Raw genomic sequence first — 22,935 nt, 5'->3', positions numbered from 1 at the left:
AGTAGAGGGGTGAGTGCTTGGGGTTCCCCCCCATTGTTGTTCAATTTGCAATGGCACCACATACACAACTTCTTCTGCAGTCGTCCACTAAATATTGACGTCCGCATTGGACAAAAAGTCCAGCTGCTTCTGTAGGGGAAGAGGCAGGTGTGTATTTTAACATAGTATAATGCTGGAAAGGACAGGAACAAAAGGTGTCTGGATCAGTCTGGATGCAACCAGGGAATGGCTGTGTGTTGATCATGGATCAAGGCCTCGTCAAGCACCCAGCTGTGCCAACCAGAGGCAGCGACCACCGTCCGGAGGACACAATCCCAAGTACAACTTCAAAAACCTGTGTGTGGGTGCATGCTTACTAGCATTTTCAGAGACAAAAACTAGAAGCGTTGCAACAGAAACAAGATTAAAAAAACAAAACCCTAACGGAAATAGCTTTTGAGTCAGGATCTGAAAAGCTCTTTGAGGGAGCAGCTGTAAGAGCTTGGCTGTTCTGGCTGGAAACAAATAATAATGAAAAAGAACAAAGATTTGTTTAAAATGCCCAATTATTTTGCCTTGGCCAGCAGTGCAGTTCTAGAGCTGGGGCGGGAGGAGGGAAGCGGGAAGGAAGATCACAGCTGTGATTGTCTCTCATTCTTTCTGAATCCCTTCTTTCTCTTTTATATCTTCAAATCTTGAAGACCAAGAAGGAAAGCAGAGTAGCAAATTCAGCTGCAACCAGCCAGTATTTGTTCAATGCTCTGCTGGTGGTGCTTGGGTTGCTGGGCCAGACAGCTGGATTGTGCTATCCTTTCAAGTTTCCCATAACGCCCCTGACCTAGCCCATTCCTGAAGCATTGTGGGAATTTTTAAAAATGCTTAGCTAGACTCAGCTAATGATATAATGTTTTAGGTGCTGATCCCATTGTCCGAGGAGCCCAAGGGCTAAGCTGGGACCCAGTGGGTGCTTTCAGTTTGGGTTAAGATGGTGCTTAAAAGTCTCTGAAGAAAACAAGGCATTTGGAGGGATCCATTTAGTTCAGCGGTTTGCATCCTTTGGTCCTCCAGGTGTTTTGGACTTCAGCTCCTAGAAGCCCCAGCCAACTTGGCCAACAATCACGAATTCTGGGAACAGAAGTCCAAAACATTGGTGAGAACTGAAAGAGAGCTTTCAGTCAATATTGTCTCCCTCTTATCTTTTTCAATGTTGTTGCTTCTAATTTTTGTGAAGACAGGGTTGGGAGCTGTGTCAGAGATTTGGGAGAAATTCCTTTTTTGGACTACAACTCCGAGAATTGTAGCGTAACAAATAATAGTCCCAACCTTTATACATTAAGAAAAATATCACCATGTGCACAATTTTAGAAAGCAGCCTGGTGAAGAATTCTGTGGTTGGGACATGAAAATGTAATGATTTTAGAATTTTTGTATTAAAACTTCTGAGTGGCAGAAGTCTTGCCCATGCAGCCAGCTCCTCCTCATCCCTGGTTCTATGACTGACCCCTTTTCTCTCTTACCTTGGGCTCAATGGGTTTCCACCCGTTGGCTTTGAGCTGGTGAAGTTCAGCAAACTTCATGCTGACGTCCTCAATGGAGAGCTGTAGGAGGTCCCAGAATCCAGCCAGGTCCTGGAAAGTGGGCATGGGGAAAGCATTCGGATCCTGACAAGGGTGAAGCAGAAAAGGAATGGGATGTCAAAAGTTGCCTTCACTTAGGGGTCACAGACAGGTTCGGCCAGTCTCACCTGGGCATTGATGAACAAGAAGATGCTGAAGGTAGAGAATCAGAGCTGTGCTTTTGTCAAATTTGGATTCCCCAAACTCCCTGAAGCCCTTTGCTGAATTAAAAGTTGACTTGCTGCTCTGTGGAAGCATTACTATCATGTCCTCCCTCCGCAAAATGGTGCAAGGAGGTGGCATGAAGTTGCAAAATGCACTTCCTCACCTTTGCTTTAGGTATTAATACATATTATTTAACTCACTTCAGTGAAGGTAAGGCAGCTTGATACGTCTGGGGATTCGCCTATGGATTTTTCTGTATTGGATGCTGCAATTCACCCTCAAAGTTCTTCCCTCATGTTACCACTAAAAGTAAAACTAGCCATACTCTATAGATTTTTGTGAGTTTTTTGGGCTATGTGGCCATGTTTTGGGCTAGGTGGCCATGTTCTAGAAGAGTTTATTCCTGGCATTTCACCAGCAGGCTGGCATCTTCAGAGAAGGACATACAGAGGTTTAAGGAAACCTATGTGTGGGTATGCCACTAACAGGACCGCAGCCTAAGTATGCACATAGAGGTCCTCTTACCATGTTCTGCTGACAGAGACGGTAGAACTGCTGGAATTTCTGGTTCATCAAGAGCTGGGCACTGCCCACTGCGCTGCGGATTTTCTCAAGGACTGGGGAGACAGATGGAGAATATGAGAAGGTCAGTGGTGAAATGGTCTTTAAAAAAATGACTTCAAGGCATGCCCAACATTGGAGCATCTCCATCAGCTCTTCAAGTCTGAGAGTCAAACTAGGAGTAGTGCTAAAGATATTTTTCCTTTTAAATGGGCACTTAAAAAACACAAGTATTATCTCTTTTATTTACACCTCACCCTTTGATTCAAAAAGCCCAAGATGATTAACAGACTCTGGAAACCCAATACCACACACAAATCCCATTAAGAACAATAATTTTATGTGTAATAGGCTACTGCGGTTGACGATACAGAAAACACTAAGAGACTGAGGAGAATGAACTGACAAATCAATAAGACATTCTCATCTCTTTCTCCTGAATAAAGTTATCCATCAGGACGATACAGGCTGTTTCACCCCTGTTCTCCAGACCTAAATCCAGACAGAAATGAACCTAGAAAATCCTTTTCATCTAGGAACACCTGAAGCTTGTGGGGCATCATCCTCTCCATGGCCTTGCTCAGGAATGGGAATTTGCAACTGGGAGGTGATGCTCTTAACATCTCTAAGGAAGGGAGGACAAAATGTATTCCCAAAATACATTCAGTGTCTTTAAAGTTTGGATTAAAACCCAAGTGGATTCCCACTCCAGTGACAGAGAAGCCACCAGCTGCATTGTCCAAACACTGGCTTGGAAAAGGAAGATGGCAGCTCCAGATGAGATCCCACCAATCCAACACTCTGCCAGACTTGGGAGAGAGATAGAGACCCACACACAGAGAGAGATAGAGACATAGACTCACTCTCTTCTGGTAGGTCATAATCTTCAGCTTCCAGTTCCATCTGCTGGCACCAGCTTTCCATCTTCTCCACCTCGGCTTGCAAGAGCTTGATGAACCACTCCCCATCCCGGTGGCAAGGCGATGCTCGGCCAGAATCCGGCAGGCTGCGTGAGCCCCGATCCATCCAGGAATCCTGGCGGGGCACTTCCATGGTGTCGTACTGCATCTGGTAGTCTTCCCGGTAGGCCCATTGGCCTTGCGTGTGCACTGTCTTGTAAACTGAGTATTGCCGCGTGGACTCAGGCTCTGAGGAATGGCGCTGGAAGGAGCGTCCAAACTGCAGGGCTTTGTCTTCGGTGGCCACGGCCAGCCCTGCCAGTCCTTCCAGCTCCAGGTCAGCCTGCACACCCGCTGTAACACTGTTGGACCGCTTGAACCGAGCACGCCTGGACCAAAGAGGGAAGAGGGTTAGGATACCTTCTAAGATGCACAGCATGAACCCATTTTATAGACAATAAGGATGTAAATCTTCATACATTTCATTTTTGTAGGCAAGAATGATGAGAGCCAGCATGGTGTAGTGGTTTGGGTGTTGGGCTATGACTCTGGAGACTAGGGTTTAAATCCCTACTCAGCCATGGAAACCCACTGGACAACCTTGGGCAAGTCACACTCTCTCAACCTCAGAGAAAGGAAAAGGCAAGCCTCCTCTGAACAAAACTCTGTATGTCCTATTTGCACATTATGGTTGCGCATCATACACTTTGTGTTGTGGTTGTATGTTGCATGTTGTGATTGTGCACCCTATACTTTAGAGAGCCACTGTGCTGTAGTGGTTTGAGTGTTGAACTACAACTCTGGAGTTCAGGGTTCAATTCCAGGCTTGAGCATAAAAAAACCCACACTGGGCAAGTTACACTCTCTCAACCTCAGAGAATGACAGTGGCAACCCCCTCCAAAGACTCTTGCCAAGAAAACCCTAGGATAGGTTTGCCTTAGGGTTGGCATTCATCAAAAACGACTTGGAGGCACACAACAGCAACAGCAAACCCTATATTGTAGTTGTGCGTTTTATCCATTGCGCACGGTTGTGCATCCTATACTTTGAATTGAATTTTTGCATTGTGTATGGTGCAATGGCACCTAGTCAGTGACAGGTGTTGTGCAGTGTTGCTATTCTGCAGGGAGGTTGTGTAGCACTCATGTAGCATATCTCTGCACGCAAGCATTTATATATATTGAGCGGATGTTGGACTGAAGCCTCTTTGTGTGTGTGTGTGTGTGTGTGTGTATTAATTGCCAGCACTGCAGAATGGTCTAGACCTTTTCTCCCTGCATGCTGCAGTCCTGATTTATGTAAGACCCCTCCTCACCATACTCACATATAATGCTGATTTTATTAATTTATTAATTAAATACATCCCCTGCCTTTCTTCCAACACATGGAAGTCAAGAAAGCTGGATGATTTAACCAATGCACTATGCAGCTGGGCTCTCAGTATTCAGAGGGAATGTGCCCAAAGGGACTAACAAGGTTTAATTTGCATCGGAGGTAAGGCTTATCCTTGAAATATTTTTTCGAAAATGAGCCAAAATGTATCGCTGGGTATGAGGCCACAGAGTGCTCCGGCTCTCTCCGATAACCGGCGCGGGGGGATGCCAGGGCCAGGGATGACATCTGGGAGAGCGGAGCCCCTATTGAGGTAGTGTGGGGCAGGGGGAGGTATGGCGGTGGGAGAAGGGACTTGCGTTCCAGGGGAAGGCGAGATAGATGCGTTATATCTATCCCGCCTTCCTGTCCCCCTCCCAACCGAAAGAACCTGAGGGTCTCTCCAACCGTGCCACAAACCCTGTCGCTGCTCCTGTGCAATGCCAGGTCTATTAACAACAAGTCCCACATCCTCCATGACCTCCTGGAGGACTCTAAGTGTGACCTGGCTTGCATTACCGAGACCTGGCTGGGGCCTGAAGGGGATGCTGTGTGGGCTCAGGCCCTGCCTGCCGGGTACTCGGTGAAGGACCAGCGCAGGTTAGGTGGGCGGGGGGGGGGGTGTGGCCTTGGTACATAGGAACATCGTGTCCCTCACCAGGAACCACGTCCGACAGACCACCTATATCGAGTGTATTTACCTGACCCTAAAGGCTAGGGACAGTCTAGGGATTCTGTTGGTGTATCGGCCACCCCGTGCATTAGCGGACTCCCTTAACGAGCTGACACAGCTGGTCGCTGAGCTGATGTTGGAGACGCCCAGGCTTCTTGTCCTGGGCGACTTCAACATCTCCCTCACGTCCAACTATGTTCCATCCGGTGCGGCTCGGGAATTCATGGAAACCATGGCGGCCATGGGCCTGTCCCAGCTGATACAGGGTCCTACGCATTGTGCGGGTAATACCCTCGATTTGGTCTTCTGTACGGATGCGGAAAATCCGTGGGTGGAAATTGCTAAAATTTCCCCCTTGTCATGGACGGATCATTTCCTGGTAGAGGTGGAAATCAAGGCTTCTACCCAGATCCCTCCCGGGGGTGGTGGACCAGTTAGGATGGTCCACCCTCGAAGGCTGATGGAACCTCAGAGGTTCCAAGAAGCCCTAGAGGGGCTCACGGTTGGAAATGACGGCGACTCTGTTGATGCCCTTACCGGTATCTGGAATACCGGTCTTTCTGGGGCTATACACAGAATCGCTCCCAAGCGTCCTCTCAGGCCCGCTTCCAATCGTAAGCCCTGGTATACGGAAGATCTCCGGGCAAGGAAGCGGGTCCTGCGACGACTAGAGTACCGTTGGCGGAAACACCTTCGCTTAAATGACAAGACTCTCCTAGACCGGCTGTTGAAGGACTATGGAGAGGCAATACGAGCAACAAAGAATTCGTTCTATGGTGCTCGTATTGCGTCCGCTGAGTCACGTCCGGCAGAGTTGTTCAGGGTGGTCAGGGAGCTAACCCAGCTCCCTCCTGCCCCGAACCAGATCCTTGAACCTTCTAAGGCCTGCTGTGACCTTTTCAATGACTTTTTTGTGGATAAAACTTCTCGCATAAGCGAAGGTCTGAACGCCGATGTTAATGCAGAGCCTAGGGTAGAAGTGTCCAGAGCCTCCGTGGACTGTGTTACACTGGATCAGTTTGAGTTGGTGAGTACCGAGGATGTGGACAAGATCCTCGGAAGTGTTCGGAAAACGACCTGCTCTCTTGATCCCTGCCCCTCATGGCTAGCGGCCCAGGGGGGACCGGTAGTAACGACATTGTTACGCCGAATAATTAATACCTCTTTGAGGGACGGGCAGTTTCCATCGGATCTCAAATTGGCCATAGTAAGACCGATCCTAAAAAAGCCCTCCCTCGACCCCCTGGTACATAATAATTATCGGCCTGTTTCGCTGCTACCATTTTTGGGGAAGGTGATCGAGAGGGCGGTTGCGATCCAGCTTCAGGCGGTCTTGGATGAAACTGATTATCTGGATCCATTTCAAACTGGCTTCCGGGCGGGTCACGGGGTCGAGACGGCCATGGTCGCCTTGGTCGATGATCTCCGTCTGAGCATCGACAGGGGAAGCGTGTCCCTGTTGGTGCTCTTGGACATCTCAGCGGCTTTCGATACCATAGACCATGGTATCCTTCTGGGGCGCCTGGCGGAGGTTGGGATCGGGGGCACTGTGCTCCAGTGGTTCCGGTCCTACCTCTCTGGGAGGTCCCAGATGGTGCAGCTGGGAGACGTGTGCTCCAGTGAGCGGGCCCTTAAAACTGGGGTCCCTCAGGGAGCCATTCTGTCTCCCATGCTATTTAACATTTACATGAAACCGCTGGGAGAGATCATCCGGAGACATGGGGCGCGGGGTTATCAGTACGCTGATGACACCCAGATTATTTTCTCTATGTCTCCGACTGATGCAGTGACCAGGGATGGCGTCTCCCCTCTCGTGGCCTGTCTGGAGTCAGTAATGGACTGGATGAGGAAAAACCGACTCAAACTAAATCCAGAGAAAACGGAGGTACTAGTGATAGGTTCCCCCGGTCCAGGAATGGCCGTGGTTCCACCTGTCCTGAACGGGGTCACGCTCCCTGTGAAGGACTCTGTGCGCAGTCTGGGCGTGCTTCTTGATTCGTCGCTTCATCTAACTGCTCAGGTGAATGCGACGGTCAAGAGCACTTGTTATCAGCTTCGGCTGATCCGCCAGCTGCGCCCATACCTGGACCGGAGGGACCTAGAATCTGTTGTACATGCTCTGGTAACTTCGAGATTGGACTTCTGCAATGTACTCTACATGGGGCAACCCTTATACCAAACTCGGAAGCTTCAATTGGTACAGAATATGGCAGCCCGGCTGGTCACTGGCGCTACCAGGACCAGCCATATAACACCTATACTTAAAGATCTTCATTGGCTGCCTATTCGCTTCCGAGCTCAATATAAGGCGTTGGTTATTACCTATAAAGCCCTAAATGGCTTGGGCCCAGGTTTCCTGAAGGACCGCCTCTCCCCGTACAATCCGCCTCGCACCCTCAGAACATCTGGGCAGCAATTGCTGAAGGTGCCAGGGGCTAGGCTTGCTTCTACTTCTAGAAGAGCCTTTTCCACAGCTGCCCCTGCCCTTTGGAATACGCTGCCCACCGAGCTCCGCTCATCTACTACCCTGGCCCAATTTAGGAAGGATCTTAAGACCTTCCTATTTAAGCAGGCATTCCCCGACTAACATCCTGTGGGCCTCCCTCCTCTTCCGTGGCCATGAGGACGGGCTAATGGGGCTTTTTATTGTTATTTTTATTGACCTTGTTGTGTTTTTAATCTGTATTTGTTGTATTGTTATATTGTAAGCCGCCCTGATCTTTCTGGAAGGGCGGGATATAAATAAAGATTTTATTATTATTATTATTAACCATGAACCTGCAAGAGGAATGGGGCCCCATTGGCTAATGTTGATGGGAGTTGGAGTCCATCAACTTCAGAGGTCTAATGGCACACGTTCCACACGCCTTGGTCTACATGTATAAGATTCGGAGGCAGGAGGCTCAGCACGTGCCATACGCTAGCTTTAGGCATGCATCTCTCTTTGAATCACTAGGGACAAGTGTGTGTGTGTGTGAGAGAGAAAGCATGGGAAAAGTCAGACCAGCAGCCAGTGAGCAGTGGCATCCCTGAATTCTTTTTTGTGAAAATGCCGGCTCCCTTCCTCCATCCTGCTCCCTGGTCCGTTTCTATGGCAACCAGCAGTGGATGGATGCTGAAGGACCAAAAAGAGAGAAGGGAGGGGGAAGAGGAAGAGAGACTGAGAGAGAAGAGAGAGTGTGCGAAAGAAGAAGAGAGGACGGTCCCCCACTTGAATGAAGAAATGGGACATTCAGGGTGGTGGTCCTATCATGTCCTCTGTGATTCAGGTTGTCCATGAAGTGAACTGCAGGGAAATCAGGTGTGTCTGTCTGTATGTTGTTCCCTGGAGATCTCCTAAATAATTTCAGAGGGATGTGCGTATCACACAAGCCTAATGCACGCACCCATACCCACACATTTATGCACATGGGTAGGCTTTCTTTAGGAGGACCACGATGCTGTCTTATCCTGAGCCAGGTCTTTGGTCCATCTAGTTCAGTCCTGTCACATGGATTTTTTTTTGATATGCAAAGGATGGGCACTAAGCTATGGCCCAAATAGCCACTTGCAAACCGGCTAGCAATGCATCACTCTCCCCTACGCTTGAGAAGGACAACGTGACAGCGTTTTACAGATGGCTTTCATATGCTCACCTACATTTCAGAGACTCCTAGGGGCAGTATGGACTTCCAAAATGCCTCCAAACCCAGAAGTGGCTGGCAGTCCAGCACAAGTGTTTAAAAAATGGGCATATATTTTTTAAAAGTTAAACAGTGTGCAGAAAATTATTTGGGCTGCAACCTATTTAGAAGGTGAATTGTCGCCCCTGGAGGGCCCCGGAAAATGTGTGCTCTTTTATTAAACCAAAATAAGGTCAGTCTAAAGAGTAATAAGGGTTTGATGGCTGCAGATATAGCCTGGGGGAGACCCTTGCTAGAGAAATAATTGCTGTGATTTAAATAAAAATACCACGTCTCTCACTATGACCAAATGATCTGTGTCCCTATGCACTGATGGGCAACCTCAAAGCCCTCACATTCCCTTTCTAAGGTTATTTCGGATGGGATATCTGGTTCAGCTTACTAAAGCGGGGCCAAGGGAGAAGGACTATGTTGCTGAAGCTTTTCCTCCTGGCTTCTAGAAGTTCCACTCTGCAATCCTTGCTCAAGTGAGTATTTTCAGTCAGCAGCCTTTCGACCACATCTTTGCAACTATAACAATTGCCACGGACTTCCTACCTTCCCCTAACATTGAGAGCCGAGCGGCTGAGGAAGCTGACATCTTCAGCTACATTTATGTTCTGTAGGTTGTATTTTCTTAAGCTTGTGAGAATGATTACAAGCTCTGAGCTTTGAAAACAAGGCAGCACTTCACACTTAAAATTCACTTTGGTTTTCATTGGGAACATGGAGTACCCATATAGTTTCCTAAGCAAACAGCCTGAGGGGGGCCCAGACTCTTCTCTGTTGGAGGTTTTGAAGCAGAACTTAGATGGGCATCTCCCAGGTGTCTTTTATTAGTGAATTCTTGCACTGGCAGGGATTAGAACTAGACACTGATCAAGGTACCTTCCAACTCTATGAATCCACAGAATAGATATGAGCCAGTGAGGCTGCGTCCGGCAGGTACCAAGGGCCTGCTGTATTTTACCATGCAACTATCTTAGTAATGTAGCTAAGTAGTATCACTTGGCCGGACCTTCTCCCCAATCTGCACTTATTGGGCAGCAGCTGCTCTGAGCGACTGGGTGATGTTCTCCTGTCGATCAGGACACAGTTGACTGACATTTCCACCTTCCTCTCATGAGCCATCTCCAATGTAAAAATTGGAAGCAGAATCCCTATTGCAATTTCTCCTTGCACTGGGATTGCTCGCAGGTGCAGGGTAGAAACATCAGTCTGCTGTGTCCCGGCTCACAAAAGAACAGGCCCTTGTCACAGTGGCTGCTGACCTGTAAGTCTGGACTGGTGGACTTTCATGAGTCCCCACATATTTTCAACACTATTGAAAACACAGGGATTGTGAATAAGAACCAGTCGCAAACTTATGCAAGGAGATCTTGTAGCACCTTTGAGCGTAACTATGTAGAAGAACCTAACGTTTCACCAGCATCTGCATCACTCCTCCTAACCTAGGGTCACACAGTATATATATACCCCACTCACTTCCATGCCAGCATTCTCTGAAGATGCCAGCCACAGATGCTGGTGAAATGTCAGGGATAAACTCTTCCAGAACACAGCCACATAGCCTGAACATCATCATCATCATCATCATCATCATCATCATCATCATCATCATCATCATCATCATCTAAATCACTTCATCTCAACCAAGAGACCCACAGTATATATACCTCACTCACTTCCATGCTAGCATTCTCTGAAGATGCCAGCCACAGATGCTGGCGAAACGTCAGGAACAAACTCTTCTAGAACATGGCCATATAGCCTGAAAAACCCTCAAAAAACTATGGATGCCAGCCATGAAAGCCTTCGACTTCACATACGTAGAAGAAATTGTAGCATAAGCTTTTCTACATCCTCTGGGTTAGGCATTTGTTACTCTGATTGTGCATTCCAGCCATTGTGTCATCCTTCTTAATAGATTTTTTTCTTTGAAAGGAGGATTGCAAAGGAAAAGGAAACAAGCCACGAGAAGACATAGGAGAGTTACAGTAGAAGATGACATTTTCTAGACCATGCATTAAATTCCCTGAATGAGGCACAGCACTTGCTGTCTTATCTGCAGGAACCCAGGGACCATCCAGCTGCGGTTAGCAGCCAACACCAGTGGCTCCATGAATCTTTCTTTCTTTAATGGATTTTAGTAGGCTTGTGCTGGGAATATTGATTTGGGGAGAAAGGGGCATTAGTGGAAGCTTTTGCTCAATGACAACTGAGCGGATGCAAAAGATTGCAGTTCTGGGGGACTGATGGGAGGCAAGAGCCAAGCAGCAAGAGGGATGTTTAACCAGCCATACCTTTTATCTTCTTCCACCTGGACCCCGATGGAGTGGACCTCTCGGTGGCTTCTGCTTTCTGTGTCAGAATCGGAGATGGTTTCCACCTTTGCAGGAGGGGAAGGAGAAAGAAAAGGGATGAAGCAAAGAGGGGAAATATAAGTTGATTAGAAGAAAAGGAAGGAAGGAAATGAAAGATAGGTACAAAATGCACTGCAGAAATAATCCAGTTTGAGACTGTGTTAATCCGGAGGATTGCAGTTTGTTGCGGCACCAGAGCTCTCTGTCAGGGAAGGCTCAATGTCTCATGAAACTACAATCCCCAGAATTCCTTAGCATTGAGTCAGGGTAGTTAAAGAGGTCCCAAACTAGATTATTTCTGCAGTGTGTTTTGGACCTTAATAATACTCTCAGCCCTCCATGTCCACGGATTTATTATCCATGGATTCAACCATTCACAGCTTGAAAATATTACCTCCCCCCCCCCAAAGTGAACCTTGACTTTGACGTTTTATATAAAGGATGCCATTTTACTATATCATTGTATATAATGGGATTTGAACATCTATGGATTTGGGTATCCATGGGGTGTCCTGGAACATATGTACTCCTTTTCCCAGTCATGTCCAACATTTCCCAGTCATGTCCAGCCTTTTGTCCAGGAGGAATTCCTAAATGTCCTCCATTTTGAGCATGACTATGATGTATGAATTTAAGTTTAGATTACTGTTTTTAGCTTTCATGTCCTACATTTTTCTTGAACATCCTATATTTTATGGTGCCTTGTCTTCCTTTGTAGTCAAGACATCTGGTCATCCTGAGTGAAACCAAACTTCAGTAGATAACCAAGGGCCCACTGTATTCTGTAAGCCACATTGAGTCCCAATGTTGGGAAAAATGATATAGAAAATAATAATAATAATAATAATAATAATAATAATAATAATAATGGTTGCAGTCCTACATTCTAGTCTATGTTTTGTAAATGTACGCATCTGTCTATATGTTGCAGAAATAGAACTAAACTCTTTTAGTGGATTGTGATGATGCACACCCAGACAAGAGTGCTTCAATGTGCACTGGTCTCTTCTGATGTGCATTTGGATCTTCTGATGTGCATCAGGAGTTCCCATTGAGCATCTGTGGTTCATCAGGTACTCCATTGGCTTCTGTGCACATGGATAGCCATATTTTATTCATGCCATGGCATTCCCTAGGTGAATATGGAGGTTGCAAAACTACTCGATTCAGTCTTGTACATATGTCAGGCCAATTATGAAAAGGTAAGTTACAAGCATAATGTCAGACAAAAATAATAAAAATAATAGAAAGGAAGGTTTGGATGGATAAAGAAGTAATATCAAGATGGTGGTGGATTGATGAATGGAACCAAAAAGGGAAGAGGAGTGAAGAAAGGGAGACTGATAAGTAAGGGAAACTGTTTTTTTTAAAAAAAATCAGAAAGGAAGAAAGGAGAGATAAGTGGAACAATAAACAGAAATAATGAAAAGGTATCAAGGGCAAAATATGGAAAGGAGAGAGAGAAAGAGAAAGGACGAGAAGGGGAATGAAAGAAAAGTATAAAGGCAAAACCACACAAAGAGTGGAACGATAAAGAAATGAATGAATGAAAAAAAAAAGGTGGGTAGATTAATAGATGAAAAGGAATAATGAAAGCGAGGGAAGATAAATTTGGAAAGGCCTGGGGGAAAATGTGCAAGTAATAGAAAAAAGAAAAGAAGAAGCAAAAAGGAAGAAACAACAGAAGGAGACAGATAGGTTAGTGGAAGGGAATAATGTAGCCAGAAAGAAAGAGGAAAAGGAGGGGGAAAGAGACTGATGATTAGAAGAAAGAATAAAGGGAGAGAAAGGAGGTGAAAGGAAGAAAGATGGATAGGTCAGTCAAGGAATGATATTTAAGGGGAAGAAAGAGGGGAGAGAAGAAAGATTCATAGGTAGGAAGAAGGGAGGGAGGGGAGGGGAGGGAGAGAAGAAAGCTCTCTCTCTCAAAACAGGCGAGTACATTTTTACATCCCCAGCACCAGATGCAAAAGGAAATCCAGATAAACTATAGGAGTGGAAAACAGAGATCAAGTGCTATGGTACGCCAGCTGTTTCTTTCATGCCTTTTTCCAGAGGGATACTGAGCTGAGTTGAAAGGCCTTATCAGGCAGACACTCTTGCAAGCTGTATGGAAGGAAGCAAGGAGAACGCCTGTCTCAAAGTCCAGGACAGAGGCTTGCAAAAGAATTTGGCCTCTCTTGTGAATTGACTCCATGGAAAATTGCACCACATCAGCATCAGCATCAGCAAAGAGTCAGACTATGACTGAAGCCCACTGGGTGCCCTTGGGTTGGTCACCATCTCTCAGTTTAACGTATCTCACAGGTCTGTTGAGAGATTAAAGTGGGGCACCATACAACCTAGTGTAAAAATACATTTAATAGAATTATAGAATCATAGAACCATAGAGTTGGAAGATACCCCAAGGGCCATCCAGTCCAACCGCCTGCCATGCAAGAACTCTCAATCAAAGCATCCCAGACAGATGGCCATCCAGCCTCTGTTTAAAGACCTGATGCTCTCTAGATATGTTAGTGTAGAACCTCTCTTACTCAGGCTTTCCCAGCCTACTACTCACTAGATTTCCTGCACTATAACTCTCACCACATCAGCATCCTCCAAAACAATGCCTTCTAGAGGTGGTGCATTATGGCTCACATCATCTCCTGCCTTCAAGAGCCCAATGCCCTCCAAATACATTGGGCTGCAATTCCTATCAACATAGCCTTCTCTCAACTGAATACCCTCTAGATCAGTAGCTCTCAACCTTCTTAATGCCACAACCTTTTAATACAGTTCCTCATGTTGTGGTGACCCCCAGTCATTACATTGTTCCTAAAACCATTGGTAATATGTGTTTTCCGATGGTCTTAGGTGACCCCTCTGAAAGGGCTGTTTGACCACTGCTCTAGATGCATTGGTCCCAAACTCCCATTATCCCCAGCATCCCAAGTGCTGTCAGCCCCCAAACCCAAACCCAATGTTCCCCAGCTGTATTGAAGTACAACATCTATCGTCCCCATCTAGCATGGCACCAGGCTGGGGAAGGCTGTTATACATCAACCTTTTTGTCTTTCCCAACTGCCCCTCCCAAAGGATATTCTATGCTGCGAAAACAGAAATACAACCATTGCAAAGCAATGTCACCCTTCAACACACACCATGCGTCTTTGCTTCTTTTGCATAAATACACTTCATTTGCATGTGTTATTTTAAAAATGGCTATTTATTTCTGGGGTAGGGATGACAAACTGTCACAGTAGCAGGACATAGGCAAACCAGAGGGACAACGGACGCATCTCAGCTGCAGTCCATGAGCGCCGGCAAAGGAGGAAACCAGATTCATTGTGCAGAAAACAGAAACAACTTCCCTGCTTCTCTCTTCTCCTTCAAAATTACTTTGACAGACATTTCTGACACATTAAAAACAAACAAACCCAATTGCACTCTCCACCTCCAAGGCGGGTGAGGAATATATCTGTAGGAGGGCATATGATTCCAGGCTGGTCCTACCATACACTAGAGCAGCATCTCCCAGAGTCCGATCCTCCAGATGTTTTGGACTTCACCTCCCAGAAGCCTTAGCCAGCTTGGCCAGCAGTCAGGAATGTTGGGAGCTGAAGTCCAAAACATCTGGAGGACAAAAGTTTGGCACTAGAATGCAACCAGCAGATGCTGGAAGTGAGCAATGGCAGTTTTGCAGGTGGTCCTTCTGGACTGCTTCAGTCCTCTCTCTGTCTGATGATCAAAATGCAAAGGGATTTTGTTGCCCCTTTGAGACAAAGGAGTTTATCAGACAAGGGACATTGGAAGTATAATCCAATGGCAATCTGAATGCAATCATGGGGTTTAACGTTATTGCATGATAGACCGCCTATTGCATGATAGACCGCCACACACAAATTTGGGCAATGGGAAGTCAGGCCGAATGCAATCATAGGGTTTCATGTTATTGTGTGATAGACTGCCACAGGCAAATTTGGGCAATGGCATGCTATTTTGGGGCAATGGGGGTCCAGTTCGAATGCAATACGCATTCATGTAATTTTGCTAAACTAGCAACTTTATGTGAATGCGTTCTGGCCCCACTTTCTTTTCATTCATAATTCCTCTGGTGTGATAAACTCCAAACTGTGAAAAAGAAATGATAGCATAAGCTTTTATAGGCCTGGTCTACTTCTTCAGATGCATAAACTGGTGCACAGGAAGGGCATCTTTTATATATGGGACTGTCTGAATAGCCATAGAAATGCAAAACTTCTGGGTATGGTGATAAGGGGACCACTTCAGTTTTAACAGCGGTCATTGAGGGACAAAGGCAGGAGGAAAGATGTTGTCTAAGGCCAGGATTTTTGGATGACTGTATAAATGGTGGAGGAAATTTTTGAGTGTAGTGTATGCATGCTGGGAACCAGAAAAGAAATATGGTAAGCTGGCTAAGAGCATCCTCATAAGGCTTTCCTCCTGCCTTTGTCTTGACGCGAAGGCACTCAACAACAACAAACTGACTTCAGGTAGAATTTCAACATTGCCCTAATTCCAGAATTAAGTTATTCATTAATGTGTAGAGAGATCTTGTAGCACCTTTGATACTGACTGAAAGAAAGAAGCTGGCAGCATGAGCTTTCGTAGACTTCAGTCTACTTCCCCAGATGCATTTGTTATTAATTAAGTTATTTATTAATGAAACGAGGGAAAATTCTAGAGAGGCAACACGTTTTTATAACAGTTTAGCAAATGCCAGTGTGAAAAGGTTTATATCTTTATTGATATATCTCATCTACCTACTATACACAGGTTGAGTCTCCCTTATCTGAAATTCCAAAATCCAAAATACTCCCAAATGTAAAAGTGTCCACATGGATGGCTGAAATAGTGATACCTTTGCTCTCTGATGGCTCAGTGTACACAAACTTTGTTTCATGCACAACATTATTTTTAAAAATATGTATAAAATTACCTTCAGGCTATGTGTATCAGGAGTATATGAAGTTTAAATGAATTTCATGTTTAGACTTTGGTCTCATCTCCAAGATATCTCATTATGTATATGCAAATATTCCAAAATGCATATATAAATAAATGAAAACTAAAAGAATAAAAAATAAATCTAAAATCCTAAAGACTTTTGGTCCCAATCATTAAAGATAAGGAAAACTCAATGTGTGTGTATATTCTTTCATTCATGTGATAGTCCTCTGCTATATTTTAGGCCACCTGGAATATTGTGTCCAGTTCTGGGCACCACAATTTAAATGTGGAGAAATTGGAGCGTGTCCAAAGGAGGGCGACTAAAATGGTGACGGGTCTGGAAGCCATGCCCTACGAGGAACGAGTGAGGCAGCTGGGGATGTTTAGCTTGGAGAAGGGAAGGTTAAGAGGTGATATGATAGCCCTGTTTAAATACTTGAAGGGATGTCATATTGAGGAGGGAGCAAGCTTGTTTTCTGCTGCTCCAGAGACTAGGACCCGGAACAATGGATGCAAGCTGCAGCAAAAGAGATTCCACTCAACATTAGGAGGAACTTCCTGACAGTAAGGGCTATTCGACAGTGGAACACACTCCCTCGGAGTGTAGTGGAATCTCCCCCCTTGGAGGTCTTTAAGCAGAGGCTAGATGGCCATCTGCTGGGAATGCTTTGATTTGGATTTCCTGCATGGCAGGGGGTTGGACTGGATGGTCCTTGCGGTCTCTTCCAACTCTATTATTCTATGATTCTATGATTCTATTTGCCTCAGGAAAATACATCTTGAAGCTCTTAACCATGCACGAATCAGTAGTCAAGTAATAAATCAGTAATAACCATGGATGGCATTTTCCAGCTTCATGCTGGAAGGTTTTTAGTTCAGGCACTTAACTTAAATTTAAATGATAATCTCATGTAAATTTAATTGTTAATTCTCCTCCTTATAAGATAAATGCAATGGAATTAAGATTTCTAAATTCATGGGCCGCAATCTTGCGTGCCGTTTCATGCAAGGTAAATTTGTCTGCGAGAGCCAGCATGGTATAATAGTAGTGGTTTGAGCGTTGGACTATGACTCTGGAGACAAGGGTTCAAATCCTAGCTCTGCCGTGTAAAAACCCACTAGGTGACCTTGAGCAAGTTACACTCTCTCAGCCTCAGAGGATGCCAATGGCAACCCCCCTCTGAAAAAACTTGCCAAGAAAACCTCATGAATGTGTTGCCTTAGGGTTCATATTATGGTTCACATTATGGTCAACGTAAGTCAGAAATGAAGCATTTTGGAGCAATTGGTGTGGGGCCTCAGAGCACCTCAAAGCCTCCAAAGCAACTTCATGTTTACACCAATAAACGTTTCATCTGCTGCATTTCTGCAGGTCAGGATCTTGTGACGGCAACAAAACAGGTCTTGCAAAATGAAAATGATAGCATCAGAAAAGCCAAAGCAAGGTGTTTTAGACTGGGAGGCGGTGGAAGCCACACAGATATTTCAGTGCTGTTGGACTGCACCTCTCATCATCCCTAGCCAGTACTGCCAATGGAGAGGGCTGGAAGGCCACCGGTTTGCCTTTCCTGATCAGAAGACAGCTTCTGATGACCCAATGTCAAAAAAAAGGAGGTTGCAGCTGGGACCATAAAAAGGACAATTCAGGCACCTTGGACTGCATGCAAAATACCAGTTTCTCCTGTAGAACATGACACCTCATGGTCCTCTCTTGGCAAAACACTAGCTAGAACTTAATTGATTCATTTTGCATCAGCTTGGAGTAATTCTTGAAGAGCCTTAGGCCTCTTCCTTCAACATTTTTGACCTTGTCAAACAAGCAACTCGGGACCATGAAGTTGGATCAGACACTTCTTTTCCGCCAGCTTGCCCCCTCGACTGAACCGCTCCGATACACTTGTCTGAACTCCATTTAACCTCTCTCGGTTACACCTGGGCTGATTCCAACTGACAAGAGACTGGCCTGCTCACGAAGCATGGCGAACGGAGGAAATGCTAATTTAGGAGACGAATAAAAATTAAAACCAGCAAAACCCCAAACACTGATGCTGTCTTTCTTACCCAAGTTGCTGTTCTGAACAGCTTCTGCATCTAGGGTTGGAAGATCTTTTGCTCACTCTAAACACAAGAGAATGCCATGAAACAGTGAGATTTTACAAAATTCTGGGTGGAGATGGCCTCAGGTTAGGCCTTCAAAGTTTTTGCTGTTGACAGCCTGAACTAACAGAAATGTTGTGAATCCATACTCCATGTGTAGAAGGACAGAGGTTGCTACCTTTTGAAAAGGATGCTCTACCCAGCATAGTAATGTATTCAAGTCTTTTAGTCCAAGTCTCAAGTCAAGTCTCAAGTCTCTACCTTCAAGTCTCAAGTCCTTGCAAGATGCTTTCAGGTCAAGTCTCAAGCTGAGTCTCAAGTCTGGGAGCCATCTTTTAATAGGAGAAAAAGGGACAGAGTGCAATTCTCAGAGGAAACAGCAAGTGTATTAGGCAATGGACTTGAAGTGAGGGTTGAGATCTGCTTGGCAGCTTGTCCCCATTGTACCTAAGAGGGGCCTTCTATAGCTATTCAAAAGCTTGAGGAGGATCCTTCTGCCTCAAGCCTAATGTATTTGCTGTTCCCTTCCAAGAAATGTGCCTTGTACTATGGGGGCAGGTCTTGCCTGCTGCTCAGAGTGAATGGCACCAGCAAGTTGGTCACTAAAAATATACAAGTTTCAAGTCAAGTCGAGTCAGTGCATCATTTTTGCCAAGTCAAGTCATTGAAGTCCGTGTCATTAAATCCGAGTCAATGGACTTGTGTCTACATCACTGACCCAACTCTTTCTATCATCAGGAGATTGAAGGTAATGAAGACTGGAGCAGCCTACAACCACACACCCTTCAATGGTCCCAATTAATTTTCTGCCATCACACTTTTCAGTTTCTTTCTCTTCCTCCTACTTTCCCCCTTTGCCCCCAGCTTACTTCCATTGCTGCAAACTGAGTTCAATGTTCAAATATAGTTTGCATCAGGGGAGAGAGGAGAAGAGTAGGTCCTTCCCAGTAGGCTCAGGCAAAAGCAAACTGCCTAGCTTGCCGTTTTCTCTTCCTTAATAACTTTTGTCCTTCCTTATACACCGATGTTGCTTGGCCACACATGTCCCAGTTTTCATCTGTTAAATGTTGGAGGGTTAAATGGGGAGGGGAACCTCTGGTCCAATCTGGCCCGTTTGCCTGCCTCCCTTTAAAATGCTGAAGAGATGGTGTGAATGGAATGAGGCTCAGTAGGAGGAGAAAAGAGAGGCCCCAGGTTTTTTAAAAAAATTAAATTTAAAATTTTAATTATGTTTTTAATTTTTTTTAATGTTTAATTAATTTTTTTTCTTTCAAAAATTTTCTTACCAAATTTTTCCTTTAACCACATGAAACGATGCACCCGTAAATATGTTTAGGCTGTGTCAATGATACTGTAATTTAAAGGCATCATTTTAATTTTGCTAGTTCTTTATGTCACAACTCTCGCCGTTACATTCAGTGATAAGCGGGAATTACGATGTATGAGTAACATTAGTATATAAAACATGACTAAGGCCTCTGTATGGTGTGGGATGGGAGGAGGTCAATGGGGTGTGTATGACACCATGGGTTACCACACTGGGTGATGCCAACCCTAGTGACACCACTGAACCTCCCTACAGCTTCAAGCCCACCCTGAACCTACCTGAACTCCGATTGATGGACGCCATTTCCTCTGACGGGCCAGACTGCGCAGCTCTTCCCTCCCTGGAATCGTCCTGATGATAAGGGTGGATGGTTTGGGAGCAGTCCTGGGTTGGATGGAAGGCAAATCCAGGGACATGGCAGTGATCTTGGTGCTTTCCAAACTCTCTGTGGAGTTGCAGCGCTTGGTGGCCTCTTTGGACCAGGATGATGGGCTCCGGCTGACCTCTCGGGGCAGAAAGCTGTCATGGGTGGACTCGCTGCTGCTTTGCGTTGTCACAGAAATTAGGGGCTTGGCTTTGATTCCTGAAGGAAGGGGTGGCAGAGCTTTCCTGTAAGTAAAGGCTACAAGGAGATGGGGCGGGTAATGAGGGAGAAAAAGGAAAGGAAGGAAAAGGAAAGACATCAGTTGTAAAAAAAAAAGAAAAGAAAAGGCAAATACATATAGGACTGAACCTGTCATGTCACATAGAGTGGAACAACACCACTACACCCAGTGTACAGAAGAGTCACATTTTGGACCCCCATCCCCAGAATTATGCTGGGTGGGAGACTCTGGGAGTTGTAGTCTAACAAGTAACTTTTCCAAATGGAGTGTCCCAGTCCCTGGCTGGTTTTGGAAACATTTTGCATGGGCAACATACTGACAGTTTTGGATCAGGAGCAGTGCTGCTTCTAGGTTATGGAGGGTCCTCAATGGTCCCTATTCCTACCTTCTCATCTGCTGTTCCTTCTTTTCCTCAGCATTGTCACCATCTACTCACTTGCTGGGCAGACAGGCTACGAGTAGGCAGGTGGTGGCATCAACTGCTCTTTCCTCCTACCTATCACTGTTGATAGCAAGTGAAGAGGAAAACTAGGCTCTTGTTGTTGGGTCCTCGGCAGGCATCCAACCATGGTGACCCTTTATGCTAGCCTTTCTAAACAAGGAGAAGATTCTTCTAAAGAATTTGGATATCCTATTTTTTTCCAGGTACAAACACACCATAATGGTTTGGGTGTTCAACCAGGACTCTGGGAGACCATGGTCTGCATACCCACTTCAACCAACCAATCAACCAACCAACCAACCTGGTTTAACCCAACGTTTAAACTAACCAAGGTTTAAACTAACCTCCTTTAAAGCAACCAACTCTGTTTTAGCACCTGGGAACAGCCACTGAGATACTTACAGGTGCTTGGCTTGAGGATGCTGCTGGTGAGGGGCTGGCCAGGCTGGTGGGTGGTGGTTGCCATTGTGAAGAGAGAGAGGCAGTCGTCATCCTGGGAGCAGCCAGCTTGGATGGCCCTCAGGTAGCTATGGCTACGCATGCGGAAGCACCCAGGCAGGTCCAGGGCCTCCACGGCCTGGGATTCCACCTCTCCGAAAACGGACTCGCACACGGCCTCAAACTGGTGGTTCAACTCATCATTAATCTGGGTGCAAAAAGAGAGCACAATGGAGGGATGAAGACGGGTGGTGATGAGCAGAGACTGGACCTAGGCACACCAGGGACAAGTATGGTTTCAGATGTTACATGACAAGAAACCCAGGGTACCCAATGGGAAGCCATGCCCAATCTCAGCTCTGTATCGCTATGTTGGGGGCCTAGTTTGGCATCCAGGGCTCCACTGGCAAGAAGTAGAAATGGAGCCCCCAAACATGGTTGTAACCACCATTTGGTCTATCATAGTAGGGATTGGGTTGAGTCCTTAGAAGGCAGGAACCCCATCTTTGGTTGGAGGCCTAGGAGCAATGCCCTTCCCACTCCAATGGTACATAGGCCCCTATCATATGCATTTCCAAACATCCATGTTTGGAAATGTTCCTCACCAAAAGAACATGATGTGACACAAGCAGAGTAACGGGGCCATTTTGGGCAGCACAGATGCTGGCTGGCACAAAAGCACCCTCTCTTTCAGCCGATCTTAGAAGACCAAGTGGGTTGTAGCACACCATCCATTCTGCCTCTCCTAAAATTAACCTCTAACTTCAGAGCTGAAGCAGAAGAATGAAAAGTGGGTTGTTTCATTTCATTATTTCATTATTTATTTATTTATCAACACAAATATTTTTTTATCCTACTCAGTATCACAAGTTCTCTGTGCAGCATAGAAATAAAAGTTAGACCTATCTAGGAACCATTTGAAATAAAGGTAAAACAATTTAAACAATTTTAACCATTTCTGACAAATGGAAAGAGTTTGAAACCATGCAACCATATGGGTTTTTTTTTTGGCAAAATGGGTTACATTCCCCAAAGAGTTTCATAAAAAAGACATGCTTTAATTTGGCACTAGAATGAAGCCAGTTTTGGCATCACTCGGGCTTTGATAACATTATATTCTAATACTATAAGTTGTTCAGTTATATTTTCACAGGATTATTTATTGTGTTTCTTTGTGTATTTTTAAAAAAATGCTAGGAAATGGCCAGAGAACGGGGAGAAAGGCTGAATATGCATCAAATAAATGCAGTCTTTCAATATTTTCTGCAGGTTCTTCTAAAAAGTTTACTATGTCATCGGTGAACGCTCTTAACTTGTCATTGATTCCTTTTATTTTTTTAGGTTCTTGTATTAGTTATTCATCTTGAAATCTTCCTCTTAATAATTTCTAGAACTGTCATAAACAATAAAGTGAAAGCCTGAAAAACCCACAAACACTAATAAAGGGAACAGTGGACAACCTTGTTGAGTTCCTTCTCATGATTTCTACATGGTTTTATTTTCTCCGCAATAATTAAAATTTGGGCACTCTGTGTTTCCTATGTCGATTTGATTCAATGAATGAAATTCTGTCCTACTTCCATTTCCATTTCCCAACATGAATTGCCAATTTACATTGTCAGATGACTTTTCGGCATCCAGAAACACAAGTGCTAGTTTTTTTCCTGGGGTTCTTGTCATAATATTCTATAATGTATATACTTTTAATGTTTTGTCTTATTTGTCTCTCTAGGAGGAATCCATTTTATTGTGTTTCTTTGTGTACATTATTTAAAATGCTGGG

General features: G+C 45.2%; 1 protein-coding gene across 3 annotated transcripts in view; it reads right to left on the bottom strand.

Moving 5' to 3' along the window:
• Positions 1 to 22,935, bottom strand: part of DLGAP3 (DLG associated protein 3) — a 185,153-nt gene that overhangs the window by 9,807 nt on the left and 152,411 nt on the right. For all 3 annotated transcript variants that reach the window (XM_089478250.1, XM_089478252.1, XM_089478251.1), the window contains exons 6-11: positions 21,117 to 21,360; positions 19,946 to 20,289; positions 11,231 to 11,316; positions 3,185 to 3,609; positions 2,286 to 2,377; positions 1,497 to 1,640 (exon numbers count right to left, since the gene is read on the bottom strand). In XM_089478250.1, the coding sequence (XP_089334376.1) occupies positions 1,497 to 1,640; positions 2,286 to 2,377; positions 3,185 to 3,609; positions 11,231 to 11,316; positions 19,946 to 20,289; positions 21,117 to 21,360 (1,335 nt within the window). The remainder of the gene's footprint in view (positions 1 to 1,496; positions 1,641 to 2,285; positions 2,378 to 3,184; positions 3,610 to 11,230; positions 11,317 to 19,945; positions 20,290 to 21,116; positions 21,361 to 22,935) is intronic.

Source organism: Sceloporus occidentalis, unplaced genomic scaffold (assembly GCF_023333645.1).
Source record: "Sceloporus occidentalis isolate IW3139 unplaced genomic scaffold, rSceOcc1.0.p SCAF_13, whole genome shotgun sequence".
Lineage (NCBI taxonomy): Eukaryota > Metazoa > Chordata > Lepidosauria > Squamata > Phrynosomatidae > Sceloporus > Sceloporus occidentalis.
This window is presented reverse-complemented; position numbering and strand designations above follow the sequence as displayed.